Here is a 15,954-nt window from a genome sequence, read left to right on the forward strand (position 1 = left end):
TACATTCATGTTTCGCCGATCAGATAAACAAGAATTGTTTAGCTTCTGCCAAGATCTTCATCGATTTAGCTGGTCTACTGGGGATGAAATTTGCTTTACTTAACAACATGAGATCATCCTGTTGAACGAGACTACTGGTTGACCAGATGATCTGTAATTGAATTTTGATGCACCATACTATCCAAGGAAAAATGAAAAATCGAAAATGGTCCTCTCTTGATCATGATTAGATCTAAGTCCTCCAACAATATAGCAACTGTATTTGGTTCCATTCGATCTCCAACAATATCTCCAGTCATTTCTCTGAGCTATCGACAACATCGAATTTGTCGAAATTCTTTGTCCGGCGAAACTTGTTTTGGCAATTAACGTTCAGGTTATCGTAACCATGCTTTTCGGCTCACTCTATATGTGTGTCAATAGTAAGCTGTGGTTGCAGTATTTCGACATGCTTAATCATTTTACCAGAAGGCGAGTCTACAGCTGATAAAAAAACAAGAAATGCGTTAATTTATGCCAATTTCGAAAAAAAATGATTCGTCTGATGAGAAATTTCAATTTTTTTTTCTCTATGAAATTATGTACAATCCATATGTCACCTGCCATCTTCTTCCTTCTGTGGCCCAGCAACACTAATCTCATACATGAAGCAACAGTAACAACTCTGGTTGGCTTTGCCAACTCTTGCTTGAAACCTAACATATTAGCCTCCATGGCATAAGATACTTTTGGGTCATGATGGCTAATCCTTTGCTTTTTACCTTTTTACCTGGCACATAACTCTGAAACTGTGATCTCACTTGCAGAAAAATGGCTCTGCCTTCTTGAGCTCAGTGCCGAATCCGTCTTGCGGGTTAAGAATGCCGGTTCTCTCGGAAGAGGCAGAGGCATTGCCTCATTGTGGAGCATAGAGACCACATCCGACATCGTAGGTCGATACATCGGCCTTTCTTGCACGCATAGTAGGCCCAACTGAACGAGCCGTTCCACCGAGTTCTCCGAGCAAGAAGTGGCTAGCGTCTGGTCCATGAACTCCATGCAGTTCCCTTCTTTCAGTAGATTCCAAGCCTATATCGAGCCAAATTCTCCAGCTCAGATGATGATAAAATTAGTGAAGAGCAGGTTGTTATGGACTAGTTTACTTACTTTACCCGGCAAGTTCAAAGAGTGATCGCACTCGAAGAAGGCGATATTCTTCTCGCCGCTCACTATCTCCAGCATAATGACCCCGAACGCGAACACATCCGACATCTCCGAGAATAGACCGTCCATTGCATATTCAGGGGACATGTATCCACTAACCAATATAAACATTTGAGCAGTTGTTAGGATGGTGGAGTAAACGAATAGGAAAAGGATGAGTCTTGTGATTATTGACCTGGTCTGCTTACCATGTCCCGACAACTCTAATCGTTTTCGCCCGAGTTTCATTCTCTCCGAAGATTCTCGCCATGCCAAAATCGGATATCTTGGGGTTCATGTCGCCGTCCAGCAATATGTTGCTGGTCTTCAAATCTCGGTGGATGATTTTCAGCCTAGAGTACTTGTGGAGATACAAGATCCCTTGAGCAATGCCTTCGATTATGCCGACACGTTTCCTCCAATCCAGAAGCACTCTTTTCGCAGGATCTTCATTTTGGTAGAATCACATAATAGATGCACAACATATTTCCAAATGAGGCATTCAATTGACCATGTCAAGCAAAGAGCAGATCACAGACAGAAAAAGAAAGAAAAAAAAAAAACGAACCGAATATGAACGAATCCAAGCTTTTGTTGGGCATGTACTCGTAAATCAGAATGCTCTCTTCTCCTTCGACGCAGCATCCCAGGAGCCTCACGAGGTTCCGGTGCTGCAGCTTAGATATTAGAGTGACCTCGTTCTTGAACTCCTCCAACCCTTGCCGAGACATCTTTGACAGTCTCTTCACCGCAATTTCCAGCTCCTGGAGTTGACCCTGGAATCATCATCCGCATCTCGTTACTGTCAATTTTTTTCTCCCGCTCATCTAAAGTTATTGTCTATATAATGTAGTGAGGTTATATGCTTTGCTTACCTTGTAAACTGGGCCAAAACCGCCTTCACCAAGTTTATTTCTCGGGGCAAAGTAGTCTGTTGCGACTTCTATGCTGGAAAAAGCGAACAGAGCTAATTCCCTGTCTCTCTGCTGGCTTATTTCCGCCTTCTTTGTGCTTGCAAGATCTTTACCAGGTGCTGCGATCCCGATCCGGAGTAATGTTGTCTCCGCGCTCCCACTCATCTCTTTATGTCCTGCTATAAAATTGGTCACGGAATCAATCTTGAGACTAAGAGAACATCGACACGGCTCATCAGCGCGTGTGGAGAAAGAGAGAGTTCACCTTTCTTCCTGTGCCTATTCCATTGCACATAAGCTAAAAGTACCAGGATAAGGACCGATACAGAAGCCAGAGATCCAGCGACAATAAACTGCAATTTCTTCCTTTTACCACCTAAAAATCCAAAAAACAGCACAGTTATACTCAATGAATTAAACAGTAGATACATTGTTCGCCGCAGATATGCAACTTAGTTTAATGTTTGACTGCCGATTCTTTCGGTACATCACCTGTTAATGCCCTACCAATTGACTATCTCATTTGGGACTATCAGGCGTAATGAAGCAATCGGACATGATTTCGGAGGCTCCGCTAGAGCGAATCACCGAATAGGACAGCCTTAAACGTGTTATGATTACAGAATTAAAACTACGAATAGTACTAGTTTTGACATCCATATTCTGTTTTAAGCCCGTTCATACTGACCGTTCTCTGCAGAAGTGTCGCCTCGCACGTAGAATGTCCCGCTTCCTCTGTCTCTGGACCTCAACAAGTCCTTGTTCCCGTAATAAAGTTGGCACGCGGCTTGATCATCTAGACGGAACACAAACGCCGTGCAAGAACAATTACCCCGGCACATGACCTCACACTCGTTGAATCCCACGTGCATTGTAGTAGCGAGTGCCGAATCCGGCATCGTGCCATTGACAAGCGAGAAGCTACCGCCCTCCTCGCACGTAGAAGGAATCGAAGTCAAGCATTTGCCAGAGTTACCCCCTTGTGAATCTCCGCACAGCTGATGGCTCACGGACGAAAACAAAAACCTGCTGCCGGCATCCACCATGTTATGCTCCTCAAGCTGGCCCGTCGCAGCCAGCACGAACCATGTGGATGCATATGTGCCTTTGCTACTAAATGTGAAGTAAGTCTCATTTTCGTTGGAGACGTAGCTGAAACTGTATCTATCTGATGTGTTTGCGAAAATGAATCTGAAATTCCCTCTGTCCCAGAACCCGATATCCACGTGGACACGATCTTGGCGCCAAACACTAAGCTTAGTCGGCTCGTGATAGTCGACTCCTAGAGTGAACGAGCCTCGAGATGGATTTTGTGGGCTTACCCATGAAACCAGGATTTGTATCCTGGACTGATCCGTGTTGAGATTGAAAGACCCGATTTTCATGCCAGGCAAGAATGTGTCGGTCGGATAATCGAAACTTTGCCAGATAACAGCGCCGCCTTGTTTAAGAACGAAATTCCCAGAATCAAGAAGTGTTGCGGAAGTGTTCGCACTTGTTGTGAGCGATCCTGAATTGACTATCATCGGGGTTTGTCGCATGTCCATCAGTACCAAGTTGCCATCGTACCTCACTTGAAGAGTGCACGATGAATCGATCATGGGGTTCTCGCGGTTGACCCAAACGGCCCTCCTGTTCGGATCGGCCTTGAACCAAATTCCCAGGTAGTAAATGCCGGAAGAGCTGTCGTTGAAGAAGCCGAGCTCGAACACGCCGGCTCTGGAAACAAGAGTGTTGTTGCTAGTCAACAAGCCTTTGGGCGTGATGGTGTCCATAGCACCAAGGGACGAGCCAAATAATAGAGCCAAAAGAGGCCATAACAGCTCTCCTCTGTAGCTCTTCTTCTTGGACATCGCTGAGAACTGTTGCAGGTCCTGAACTCCAGAAGGAAGCACTCAAGACCCGAATAGTCTTCCTGGAATGAATAAAATTTTGCCGAAGCTATGCTCGGCGAATACTTCGCTGAAATCGCTGCGGCTGCTACCTAATATTCGAGAATGTTTTCGTGCTTCTTCCTCGAATCTCTCCCTTCCTTGGTCAAACTAGAATGGCCACAGTATACATTATTTTCTTGTTTGGCGGATTAAATAAACAAGAATTGTTTGACTTCTGCGAAGATCGATCTCGCGGCTCTAATGGTGATGCGACCAACCAAGATCCAGGGGCGACATCACGGAAATGGCATTGCTTCATCTGCTTGAAGTGCCAGTATCTCCAGGAAAACACAGTGAAGCTCCAACATGAGATCATCACGTTGAAGCGACAAGCAAAAATCTTGGTTTGGAACTACTAACGGTTGACCATCGGAAAGTTGTTCAGCTCTGTTATACTTTTACCATTTCAGTCATAAATTTTATTAATTTTATTAATTAAGTCCTAAACCTTTTCATATTTTGCCAATCTGGTAATTTTTCCAATTCAATTATAAACCTTTTTAATTTTACTAGTTGAGTTGTAAACCTTTTCATATTTGGCCAATTGAGTACTTTTTGCCAATTCAGTCATAAACCTTTTTAATTTTGCCAATTTAGTCCTAAGCATTTTTATATTTTACCAATTGAATCCATCCGGTCATTTTGGCTTGAAATCGTTGATGTGATAAAATTTTTAGTAATGTTCTATTTCAAATTTTTTATTATTTTTTATTATTTTTTAAGTTTTTTTGTCACGTACTTTTTTTTCTTTTCTTTTTTCTTTTCCCCCTCCAGAGGCCACCGACGGAAGAAAAAGGGGAAAAAAATGTAAGTAAGAAAAACAGAACAGAGAAAAGAATTAGTAATTTGACAAAAATTAAAATATTATTAAAAAACATCCTTATCAAAATCGATCGCGCCACGTAGAACGGCCGGTGTCTACATTAGCGATTTTCAGTTGAAATTGGTCGGATAGACTCACTTGGCAAAATGTAAAAATATCTAGAATTGAATTCGCAAAATTTAAAGAAAAAATAAAACTGAATTGATAAAATTTATGACTTTTAGGACAATTTTCCCCCAAACCATTCGGGTTCTTTTCTTTGGCGGCCTTGAGGTAAGGGGTCAGTCAACCATTGACATTTTAGCCCACGCCAAATGGAAGCGGCAGTCCTATTTGACCTCTCGCGCACCGAGTCTGCCAATGATCTTGTGTGCTTTGCTTTCACATTGCTCTTTGAAAGCGTTGACTGACTTGGCTTCCAAGCACACACATGTAGTTGCATTGGTCACGTAATTAAATTCTTTGCGGACCATATTATCCACGGGAAAATGAAAAGTCGAAAATGTCCCTTCCTCTCTTGACCATGAATGAGAATGAGAGATCATGTCCTCCAATGACATGGGCAGGGCAAGTAACTTTGGCACCATGCCATCTCCAACAATCTTCCTAGTCATTTCTCTAACTTTCTGACAGCACCAAACATGTCAAAATTCATCTTCCGGCGAAAAAACAAGATGAATTCGCAATTAATGTTAGGTTATCTTAACCCCGTGCTTTTGCAACAAAAGAAAAGACATTTTGGGTCTTCAAAACAATTGGAATTATCATTATCTTTATCTAATTATCGTAAGCCGACCAATTCTTTAGAAATTCCGCTTTTGAAAATCAGTCAACACCATCCTCACCTTCCTCCGACTTATCACCAAGCTAAGCCAAGCCGTGAAAAGAAGAAAAAAATTCTTTTTCGAAAGTTGAGGTGTCCAATCTTCTGTTTTTAATTGAATCAGCTTTGTTTATAAACAAGAAAGATACAAGTAATGTAACAATGAATCTCGTGGAGGGTTCGATCCCGGCTCAAGATTCCGTTCATTCTAAATGCGTTAATAGTAAGTCGTAATAACTTTGATGCACTTAATCATTAGAACCAAAAGACGAGTCAATGGCAGATTGAAAAAAGAAAAGAAAAGAAAAGGTAACGCGTTAATTTATGTCTTATAAGACGCAATTCGCTTGTTTCATGATTTGACCTCTTGTGCATTAGTCTGCAAGTAGTTAGTTTCTTGCTTCCACATTTGTCCTGGGAAGCGTTGACTGACGACTTGGTCCCCAAGCCGCCACGCGTGTAGTTTCAACCATCGCGCAATAAACTTGCGATACACCATACTCTCTATCCGCGGGAAAATGAAAAGTCCAAAATATCCCTTCCTCTCTCGACCGTGAGATCAAGTCCTCCAATGGCATGGCAACTATATTTTTGGCACAATTTGATCTCCAACAATCTTTCTAGTCATTTCTCGAGTTATCACATTATCAAATCTGTCGAAATTCTTTTTTCCGACCCAAAAAAGAAGAAGGGCAAACCGTCCAATTTGTTTTTCTTTTTTTGCAATTAATATTAGGTCAAAAAAACCAATGGCCATGATTTTCGTTTCCCTCTAATTCGGCTAGTAGGTAGCCGTAATAGCACCATTCGGTCACTCTTGATCAATTAACCAAAAACATATCGACTTACCAAAAACACGTTAATTTATGTAAATTACAAGCCGGATATATGTTGAGTGCCTCAGATTTTTTTTTTATGAAAACATATACAGAACAACATCGTAACTTCTACCAAAAAGATTCATTTTATAATTTTTTTGAAAAATTTTCCAAAAAAAATTGACGGAAATTGAGGTGCCGAAAATTTCATTATCCGTCCCCGCTTGTTTATCCCACTTATGGGCCGGAAACCCAACGTAGGCCCAAATACTGTAAAGGCCCAATACGGGCCCATTTATCCACCAAAAGAAGGGGGAGGCTGGTAACAGCTAGTGTTCCCGCCCGGTTTTCAAACGCCCGCTTTTTCAGCCTCCGTCCGATAATTCATCGAGTGCCAAAAACCTCCACAACTTAAATAAAAATTGAGAAATGTTGTCGACAGAAAAAAGTAAAAAAAAAAAAAAAGAGAGGAGAAAATTGAAAACGCGAACCTCATTTCCAGAGCGTCTTCTCTAGTAGCTGGGATTCCGAGATAAGAAGAGCTCGAGTAAATGCCGGGGCGAGAGCAGCTTCTTCTTCGTTTAGGGGTTTTGTTTCGGAGCTTAGCTTAGGATTCGAGTTAGGGTTTTCCGCCATGGAGTCTCCTGACGTTGTTGCGAAGGCCGACAGGCCCGCGGCCGCGGTTGATTGTGCTCGCGCTCCGTCGGATTCTCCTCCGGTTCAAGTAATTCGCGACTTCGCTCCCTTTGTTTTTTTCTGGTGTTGTTGTTGTTGTTGTTGTTGTAGTTGCTGCAATCTGTGTGTTAGGTGATTGTATCCGACGAGTTTCCGGATTTCATCTTCGGTTCCGGACGGGTCTCGGTGTTTGTTTTTCAGCTCCGATTCTCATTTTTCTGCGGTAGCATTTTGCTGCAATCTGAGTGTTGTTTGGCGCTTTGATTGCGCTTGTTTGTTGCTCTCAGCCTTCCGAGAGCTAAGTTCAGTGCCGATGTGAACTCGAGCTACGTTTGCTGGATTATGGCCCGAAGTAGGAAGCGAGAGTTTTTTGGTGGAGCAATCCCCTCGAGTGTTCTTTCCGCGTGTGTTTATTTGGTAGTTGCATTCACGTTTCTTGATGGAATAGTGTCTATTTGGAAGTCATTCTAATGGATCTGCGAATTCATGTGATGTGCGTCAAACCGTCAATCATTGGTGGAATGAGGTATTATCATTCTGTTGATGCAGTGGTTTCTCAGTTTATGTCCTCGAAGCCATTTCTTTAAATTAAGCTTTCCCACATCTTGAGAAATCTATTGATAATCGTTTGTGAGACAGCATGGGACGAATGGTAACACTGATGCATGATTATTCTATATGCTGTATTTGGTAAGGTAAAAGACACGTGCTTCAACTCTGTAGTTTTTCTTGTAAGGCAGACGAAATTTGAAGGTTATGTAGGAAGATGATATCAGATTAGGACATTGAGGCATTCAACTCTTCGGTGTTTTGTTTTGTCTTAGATCTTGTCAATGTACTTGTGTTCTTGGAAAAGAGGCATTATAGGATTGTGTACGCATAATCATAGATCCCCATTCCCAAACATTTAATCTCTTCAGTTATAATCAAAAGGCAAGACAAGTGTTAGCTAGGCTTATGATGTGAGTGCTGCCCAAGCTATGTAAACATTTTGTTACTTTACTTTGTACTAAATATCTAGCCCATGTTCACCTGCATATGCTCATATTATCATAATTATTTGCGGGAAACAGTGTGCATGATACATGTGCAGCTCTTTGGGCTTAGTCGTGACGTTTTTCTGACTGGTGCTATGCGCGACTTAGCTTCTTCTCTCACTTGTAGGAGTCCCCTTTCTCTAATTTTGTCAAGACCCTCTCTCCAATAAATCCAGTCAAGGCTGCGCATGTTCCGCAAGTTTTCCCTGGGCTTAATTCTTCCCCTATTGTATTTACTTCACCACATGTAAACTTACAGCGTGAGGCCAATTTCTTGAAGAGGTGAGACTTTTGAATTGCCTCGGTTGCTTAGTTAGCAAATTCCAGAACAACATTGATATATAGTTGACTGCATTTCCTTGGTTCTTACAGCATTCAACCAGTCCAGTCATCCGTTGAAGAGTTATCTCGTCATGAAAATCGATGTAAGGAAAAAATTGAAGAGGCTTCCGAGGAGCCCAATGAACTTGTCGCCCAAGCAAGAGTTGAAGCTGTTACTCATGATAAAGGCAACTTTAGCTGCACAGACTCTTCACAAGCTCAGCCATGCAGTTCTTCTGGGTGTGTAGATGAATACTTGGCTGATCCAGTTGAGGTTGATTGTGCCAATTCTGCTCATTTAGTGGGCCACTCTAGGAAAGAAAGGGAAAATTGTTTGCTCAGTAATGTCACTTTCTCGGTGGACAATCTCTCGAAGTTTGACCAAGAAACTAATATGGAGAACGAATACAGGGCAGAAGAGAATTTAGCTCATGGTTTCTCTGGTGAAAGACAGGAGGAGCTTCAGGAAAGGCTAACGTGTAATCAACAACCCACTGAAGCGGAAGATGAGCACAGCAGGGGAGGCAAATCAACTATTGAATGCGTAAAAACTGTGCTTGACTTGTCTGTTGAAAATATATCTGAAAAGCAACAATCTGTAGATTCAGTTGCTCAGGTAGTTAGAGAGTTCTTCCCATTAGCTAAGTTATTAGCTTCGATTAGCATGCGTTTTAGGGAACTTTTCTCCTCTAGTTTACGAACTGTACTATGCAGCTTGCAGGATGTAGCCATCAGTGCGGATCTCATGGCCTGCAATTGCTCCCTGAATCCTGTCCTATGGTTGACGCATGTAATGATGGAGTGGATTCACAGGCAACCTTAAATGCACATGCTGATTCACATCATCATGAGGTTTGTCTCAATGGCTTTCCAGGCAGTTACCTTTTCTTTGTTTTTCAAAATTCAAAAAGGCCATCTTCTACATATCCTGAGATTTGTCCATGTAGAGATCTCTCTGCAGCTATTCATTATAATCTAATATCTTTATTTGGGGAGGCTTCGTCCTTTTTATATAATGGTGCATTTTATCTTATTTTCTGTGCCTTATAGTCATGCTTCCTTTTTCCACTATTCCACAGGCAAAAGACATTCGTCCTTTGTTTTTTCACGATTTGTTCATTGTGTTATCATCTTAGTTAAGTATTGAATATTCCATGTACAATATATGTAATGAGATGTTTAACTAGCAAAGAAATGATACATGTGTTAAGATAGTTGGTTATTTGTTTAATGTTTGAGCCTATGATGGTGCAATTACTAAATGTGTTTAGAAGATGTTCTGATGGGTAGAACCCAGAGCCATGACTTTAATATGCTTTAAAATATTGAGGGTAGATTTTAGATACATTCAGTAGGCACCACTTATGGTAAGGTAACTGAACTTTTAATGGGAAAGGGTTCTCAATCATTGTGGCTTCAAGCAATTTTCACTGTCATTGATATGATTAAACAGCAGAAGATTATGGCCTCTCTTTACTTTACCAACCTTTTCGTGAGGCTGGGAAGGCAAGACTGTGGGAAGTCCTTAAAATGGGAGTGGATCTTTTCTGAATGCCTGCTGCAAACCATTTCATCTTATTGCAGGCAGTCCCCGGCTTGAAATGAATGACCAAGGATGAAATCTTTACAGTGTTCTATGTCTTTATTAGCATAAATCAGACAAATATTGCTCTTCCTCCTTGATAAATAGCTGCAGAGTGCAGGCATGAGGTGTCAGGATGGCATATCAATGAGAGGTCACTGTTGTCTTTTGGCTGTAATTGGCCGCTGAGGTCCTGACATTTCTGGGAACCACATTGAAAGTAGTTTTGGCTTGAGATTTTATGTTAGTGACATCTTGTACAAGGATTATTGAGTATAGGTGATGGTTTGGAATAGAAGTTTCTGCTGAAGTGAAGTTCCGCTTTTGGTGGCTGCTCAGTTCGTCTTTTACCCAGAGCCATTACGATGTTGGTTTAATCTTTGGCACGATTTCTTTCTAGTGAGTTAAACAATAACAAGATTAGCATGTATCGTTTTAGATGCTTGTTCGTCTTCTCTGAAATTGACTACTATTCATTTGACGTAATTGTTGGGTCTTTCCTAAAGTTTTATTGTCGGTGAGAGAAAGAATTAGCTTGTTTTTTTATGATTTATTGAACTTGTCTTCAACAAGATGATGTTATAAAAGCATTTATTCAAGTGATTGTGGTATTTTATTGTGTTGAAAATATGATGAGATCTCTTCTCGATGTTTTTTTTTAGAACAATGGAGTAACCAAATAATAACTTCTCTCTCATTTTCTGGTTAATCTTATAGTAGTTTCTGCACGAATTGTGCAATAGGTATATTTGGAGATAAAAAAGTCATGAGCTCCTGTTTTAGTTGTACATGGAGGTCACCATTGTGCAGGATGGCACATTGCAAACATTCTAGGCCTTGTGCTTGGATCAGGTCCAAGATCAGGCTTATAGATCTATCTTCATAGGATCCCACTATTATCCCGTCACAAGGACTCCAATCATAGAAAATTCATAGCAGAAACAAATCTAAAAAGTTTGGGGTCGGAAAGGTAATGCAGGCCAGGTCAAGTAATTCCCATTAGGAAGCCACTTGCTGAAGCCCTCACATGCAACTTCTATTCACCTTTGGGCCCGTCTCAGCCCCACTGGCCTATATTAAAAACCAAGCCAGGCCTATGATCAGGTTTAGCTGTAAATGATGATTGGACTTTTGTTGTAAATTAAGTCTGCATCTCTCCATTTTATTCTTAGTCATCAGCTTCACTCGTGGATAGTCGAAAACTGAAGTTTCTGCTGCCATTTTAATCTTGAACCTTTAGGAGTAAATTGCAAAAAGTCGACTAGGAACTTTGGCAAGGAAAGCTATAGACTTTGATAGGGAGGCATATGGAGGATCTCATTTAATCAAAATAAAGGAGTCGATCCCATGTGCTTAACTCTACATAGTCAACTCCAGGTTTCATCCGCATATTATCTGCAAGGTTTCTCCTTTACTTTCTCTGTTTATATTGAGCATATTGCTGGTTGCTTAGTGTCATGAAGTTGTCGTCTTGCTATTATGGCATGGCCCATTTCCAATTTTGTTTCTTTGGCAAGTGCCAAGTTTGTTTACTGTGATACAGTGTAGTCAGGGGTCTAGCGGAAACAGAAGGATAAATAGGGTTCTTCATCTTCTTCTTCTCCTTCTTGTTGTTCTTGTTGTTGTTATTGTTATTATGCCATGTCAATAACCAATCTGTTTGCTGCAGATTATTCTACATCAGCGAGGATTGCTTAGACGCTGTCTTCAATTTGATGATTCACACCCAAATAGTTTTTCAAGATCTTTAAGTTTACCAGCACGTAACTTGGACACTTCAAGATCACTGGCTACTGCTGCAGATATGGAAGATCTGGATTTGTCTAGGCCTAATTCCAATATAACTTCCAGCAAGAGACCAATCCGGGAGCCGTACAAACCTGTCACAAGCATCCTGGCCGATCACCAGTGTGAAAGCTCTCCCATTACAGCATCCAAGCCATCGGGTATTGGCTTGCATTTAAATAGTATTGTTGGTACCAGAATACTAAGTTGCAGAGCAGCCAAAAACGTTAAACCAGAGGAAGACCACGAGGATGTAGAAGATATAAAGTTGGCCTTCACTGAAACCTGCTATATGTGGGGTAAATCAAGTGAATGTGCAATTTCATCAGACCTACTCAAGACAGTTCCCTCGGGGGCTTTAGATGAAAGGTACGAGAGGAAGGTTTCAGAAACTGCGACATGTACAGCTACTGATTCTCTTCCTGAGATTGAGGACCAGAATTTGTTGAAACCACATGAGCATTATGATACCCCACGTGGAAAGAGGAATCTTGATTTAGCAGTTGTTGATGGATCAGAGGAGTTTATCCAACTGAGTCCCAAAAAGAAAAGGTTAGTTCACTTTCCTTTTCTTAGATGTTGATTTCGCACTCTGTTCTATAGGTGGTTTAAGCACTCCGCTAACTCTCACTGTGGTTCACTAGGAACAAGACAACAGGCAACTTCAGCAGCGATGGTTGCAAACGTTGCAATTGTAAGAAGAGTAAATGCTTGAAACTGTAAGCTAATTAACTTGTACTTTGTGTTTCCCCTCCGATGGTCTGCAGTGGTGCGACTTATGTTTTTGCCTCTTCCAGTTATTGTGACTGTTTCGCCGCTGGAATGTATTGTGTTGAACCTTGTTCGTGCCAAGGATGCCTTAATCGACCTCAATATGAACAAACAGTTCTTGAGACACGACAACAAATTGAATCCCGCAATCCGCTGGCATTTGCTCCAAAGATTATAGAAAGTAGCGGGGAGTTTTCAGCAAAAAATAGGGTACACTCCATTTTAGATTTAGTCTGACTTCTGTTGCTGCAACTAATAATTTTCTTCACTATCCACAGGAAGATGGAGTTTTGTCAACACCAGCATCAGCACGGCACAAAAGAGGATGCAATTGCAAAAAGTCAATGTGTCTGAAGAAATACTGTGAATGCTATCAGGTTTTATCTCTTGCTATACTGACACTCATGGATGCTTGTTATCCTTGTAATTAACTTTGTATGTCTGCCTTTTTAATAGGCCAATGTTGGATGCTCGGATAATTGCCGATGTGAAGGATGCAAAAATGTTTATGGAACAAAGGAGGGTAAGCATTTATTGTGGGCAGTTCTTTTTTCTTTTTGAAATGATTGGGTAACTTATGATATTTGAGTTTCCTTTCGTCAGAATAAGGAAAGAGGAGGGCAAGACATGCCATACTTGAAAGTTTGCTTTTTCTATTCACTAGGAACTAAGAGGCGATCCTTTCTCCATAGTTTCTTCTTTTAAAGTATAAACTATGGTTCTTGTCAGATTATTGTGTAACTAGAGAAGTAACAGGCAGCAGAGTTAGTGAGAGAAGCTTCGAGGGCATAAACGATGAGAAGCTGCAAACAGTGGCATCTGAGAAAGATCACTTGCGTATGCATACGTATGAGCCTGTCCAGCTAATTCCACAAACACCATCATTGCAGTTTTCGGAGTAAGACTTGCGATAGCTTGAAGTCTGACTTCATTCTAGGAACTGAAGGATTGAATCAAGTTTTCTTGAGCTGATCAATCACTTTTTTCATTTTTCCTTCTCCAGCCATGGAAAGGGTCCTTTGAGATCCCGGCTTTCTACAAGAAACATTATATTGCCTGATTCAGATCATCAGATCTTATCATCATCTGCAAAATCCGGAAGACCTCCAGGAAGTGTGGATAATAGAGACGTACCACAAGAAAGGCAAAAAGATACTCTGAAACCGGGTTCTTTTAATCAGGTTGCAGATGACAATGATGCAGAAAATGAGATGGTGGATGAATTCTCCCCTAGACGTGATTCATTGTTGAATTTATGCCGCCTTGCTCCTATATCAAGCCCCCCTATCAAGGCTGGCTTAGCTTCCGAGTCATCTAAAGCAAAGGATAACATCTGCACTTCAATCATCCCGGCGTTTCCTGGAAATAATCACCGTGCAGGCAACTCTCATCGGTGGCATTCTCCAGTTACCCCAGGGACTCAATTAGTTGGTTCCAAATCTTGCGAAGATCCTTTGTCGGGTGTTGCCATTCTGGGAGATGACACGCCTGAAGTATTGAAGGACGATCCAACCACTGCAAAATCAGTGAAAGTTAGCTCCCCCAGTCGTAAGCGTGTTTCTCCTCCTCACAGTCATCTGCATGGACTTAATACAAGCTCTTCGGTGGCCTTGAAGAGTGGCCGCAAGTTTATACTGAAGGCAGTTCCGGCTTTCCCTCCTCTCACCCCTTGTATTGGTCCTAAAGGTACTAGCGGCGAAAACAGTCTTGATTATCAAGATGATGGCACACCAAATGATAAAACAGACTGTAGATAAGGAGTTAAGGTGAGCAGTCTCTCCTCTCTTTAATTTTACTCATAGTTTTGGGGGTTGGTTGTTGGAATTTAGCAGTAAGCTGTATCCTTGATGTATCTTTTTGTCGTCAGTTTGTGCAATCATTCTACTTCCTGGGTTTACTCACAGTTAGATTTGGCGGATGTGGTCACAAATTCTGCCTTCTTAAGTGAGATACATGGGTCAAACGGAGCATCAATCAGGTTTGGACCCAAAATCCTCAGACCTACGTTTTCCCCCGCTGTGCATTAACCGTTAATCCATTGCTAACACATATTTGATGTTGGAAATAGGTACATGGAGTTGTGACACCGTTGGAGTGTTTCCTATGGAAAGAAGATACCGATAAGTGCCGTTGAGTTGTCATAGGGTCTGCTCTCCTCTCGTTTCCTCTTAACTGATTGCCTGGTTGGGACACTGCTCCTTCGTTCACTTAATCAGTTTCATCCCTGAGAGGGGGTTAAAATTTGTTGTATGTTCTGCTCCACCAGAAGAAGCGAAAAAGGTAGTAATTAGAGTTTTATCTTTTTTTTTTTTTAAGGTTACTAGGATAATTGCAAGTTTTGTTGTTCATATGTACAGCTATATGTGCCCTTAATCTGGATGCATATGGTCTTCTCTTTAGGTATGAATCGTTAGGTTATTTTCCTGCATATGCAGTTGCCTTTTTAGTAATTCGCCACTTTCTGTTTTCACCTCGCCAGGCATCAATGAAGTGGCTTAGGCCTGATCTAATGGCTTTGGATATTAAATGCAATAAGACTTGCACGAGGGGTAATGTTTGGGTTGTTCCCTTAGTGATCAAGCCCATGGTCATTTGTATCGTGTGATCTGATAGGAGAGTAAGAAAATGATTAGGTACTTCATGTGCAGCATATTTGAGATTGTCCCATCAAATTGTTTGGAAAGCATTTTCTTGAAAACGATCATTTGTTTCTTTACAAAAATAAATAAACACAAGTATGTTCATCATGCATGAAAATGTTAATTGACTGCTTAGCGATCATTTTTTCGTCTATCATATTCTGGGCCGCTTTTGGACCAATGGTCCACCTTTGGGCCTACATGCCAATTTCTTTTTTCGGTCCTTAACTGATAGGCAGTAATTTTTTGCCTAAACTGGACTGTGAAAACCCAAAAGTGGGCTTTAATAGGTAAAGGGCCAAGTCAGATGCTCATTTGAGGCCCGTGAGCTCACGAATAAAAAATTACCTTGGGCTTCAAGGCCCTTGGGCGGGATAGTTGCGCACAGCCTCGGTGGGCCTTCATGGACAGTGTATTTGGGCCTTAGACGACGAAGTCAGTGTCTGCCGTCACCAGGCCGGATATTTTGGGCCTCAATTGGACTAACGAAACCCAAAAGTGATAGGGCATTTTGGTACTTGACTGGACCCACCATCCCATAAATGGGCCCATCCTCTGCCCAGTTGTGCAGAAGGCCCATTTTAAGGCCCATGGGCCGGATACGATAGTACCATGTTTAGTGGGCCACATGGACAATGCCCAAGTTGGTG

At 41.5% G+C, this 15,954-nt stretch overlaps 2 protein-coding genes across 4 annotated transcripts; one reads left to right on the forward strand and one right to left on the reverse strand.

Annotated features, from left to right (window-relative positions):
* Positions 1-550: 550 nt before the first annotated feature.
* On the reverse strand, positions 551-4,058 carry LOC115753697 (G-type lectin S-receptor-like serine/threonine-protein kinase CES101). The gene is made up of 7 exons (XM_030692424.2): positions 2,785-4,058; positions 2,362-2,472; positions 2,058-2,272; positions 1,751-1,958; positions 1,392-1,629; positions 1,147-1,297; positions 551-1,068 (listed from the first exon to the last, which is right to left on the reverse strand). The coding sequence occupies exons 1-7, from the start codon at positions 3,947-3,949 to the stop codon at positions 766-768; spliced, it is 2,391 nt and encodes a 796-aa protein (XP_030548284.1). The 5' UTR covers positions 3,950-4,058; the 3' UTR covers positions 551-765.
* A 2,860-nt stretch (positions 4,059-6,918) lies between these two features.
* Positions 6,919-15,093, forward strand: LOC115753746 (protein tesmin/TSO1-like CXC 4). Of its 3 annotated transcripts, none has more exons than XM_048277335.1 (13): positions 6,919-7,218; positions 8,334-8,488; positions 8,579-9,143; positions 9,221-9,379; positions 11,779-12,446; positions 12,539-12,613; positions 12,692-12,875; positions 12,944-13,042; positions 13,122-13,188; positions 13,395-13,563; positions 13,669-14,431; positions 14,533-14,643; positions 14,734-15,093. In XM_048277335.1, exons 1-11 carry the CDS (start codon positions 7,129-7,131, stop codon positions 14,420-14,422), a joined length of 2,985 nt encoding a protein of 994 aa, XP_048133292.1. In that variant the 5' UTR covers positions 6,919-7,128; the 3' UTR covers positions 14,423-14,431; positions 14,533-14,643; positions 14,734-15,093. The 3 variants fall into 3 exon arrangements, with proteins under 3 accessions (XP_048133292.1, XP_048133293.1, XP_030548379.1); XM_030692519.2 differs by having other exon boundaries at positions 6,920-7,218; positions 9,242-9,379; XM_048277336.1 differs by having other exon boundaries at positions 14,533-15,093.
* The last annotated feature ends 861 nt before the right edge of the window (positions 15,094-15,954 follow it).

The sequence above is a fragment of the Rhodamnia argentea genome, chromosome 4 (assembly GCF_020921035.1).
Source record: "Rhodamnia argentea isolate NSW1041297 chromosome 4, ASM2092103v1, whole genome shotgun sequence".
Taxonomy (NCBI): Eukaryota; Viridiplantae; Streptophyta; class Magnoliopsida; order Myrtales; family Myrtaceae; genus Rhodamnia; species Rhodamnia argentea.

What these genes read in the sequence shown, in the direction of transcription:
- LOC115753697 (XM_030692424.2), bottom strand. Translation starts at nt 3,949, where the DNA reads ATGTCCAAGAAGAAGAGCTACAGAGGAGAGCTGTTATGGCCTCTTTTG. An exon ending in GAATAGGCACAGGAAGAAAG is followed by an intron (nt 2,273 to 2,361) that starts GTGAACTCTCTC and finishes ATTTTATAGCAG; the next exon opens with GACATAAAGAGATGAGTGGG. An exon ending in CTTTGAACTTGCCGGGTAAA is followed by an intron (nt 1,069 to 1,146) that starts GTAAGTAAACTA and finishes GGCTCGATATAG; the next exon opens with GCTTGGAATCTACTGAAAGA.
- LOC115753746 (XM_048277336.1), top strand. Translation starts at nt 7,129, where the DNA reads ATGGAGTCTCCTGACGTTGTTGCGAAGGCCGACAGGCCCGCGGCCGCG. An exon ending in GAGGCCAATTTCTTGAAGAG is followed by an intron (nt 8,489 to 8,578) that starts GTGAGACTTTTG and finishes TGGTTCTTACAG; the next exon opens with CATTCAACCAGTCCAGTCAT. An exon ending in AAGAGTAAATGCTTGAAACT is followed by an intron (nt 12,614 to 12,691) that starts GTAAGCTAATTA and finishes TGCCTCTTCCAG; the next exon opens with TTATTGTGACTGTTTCGCCG.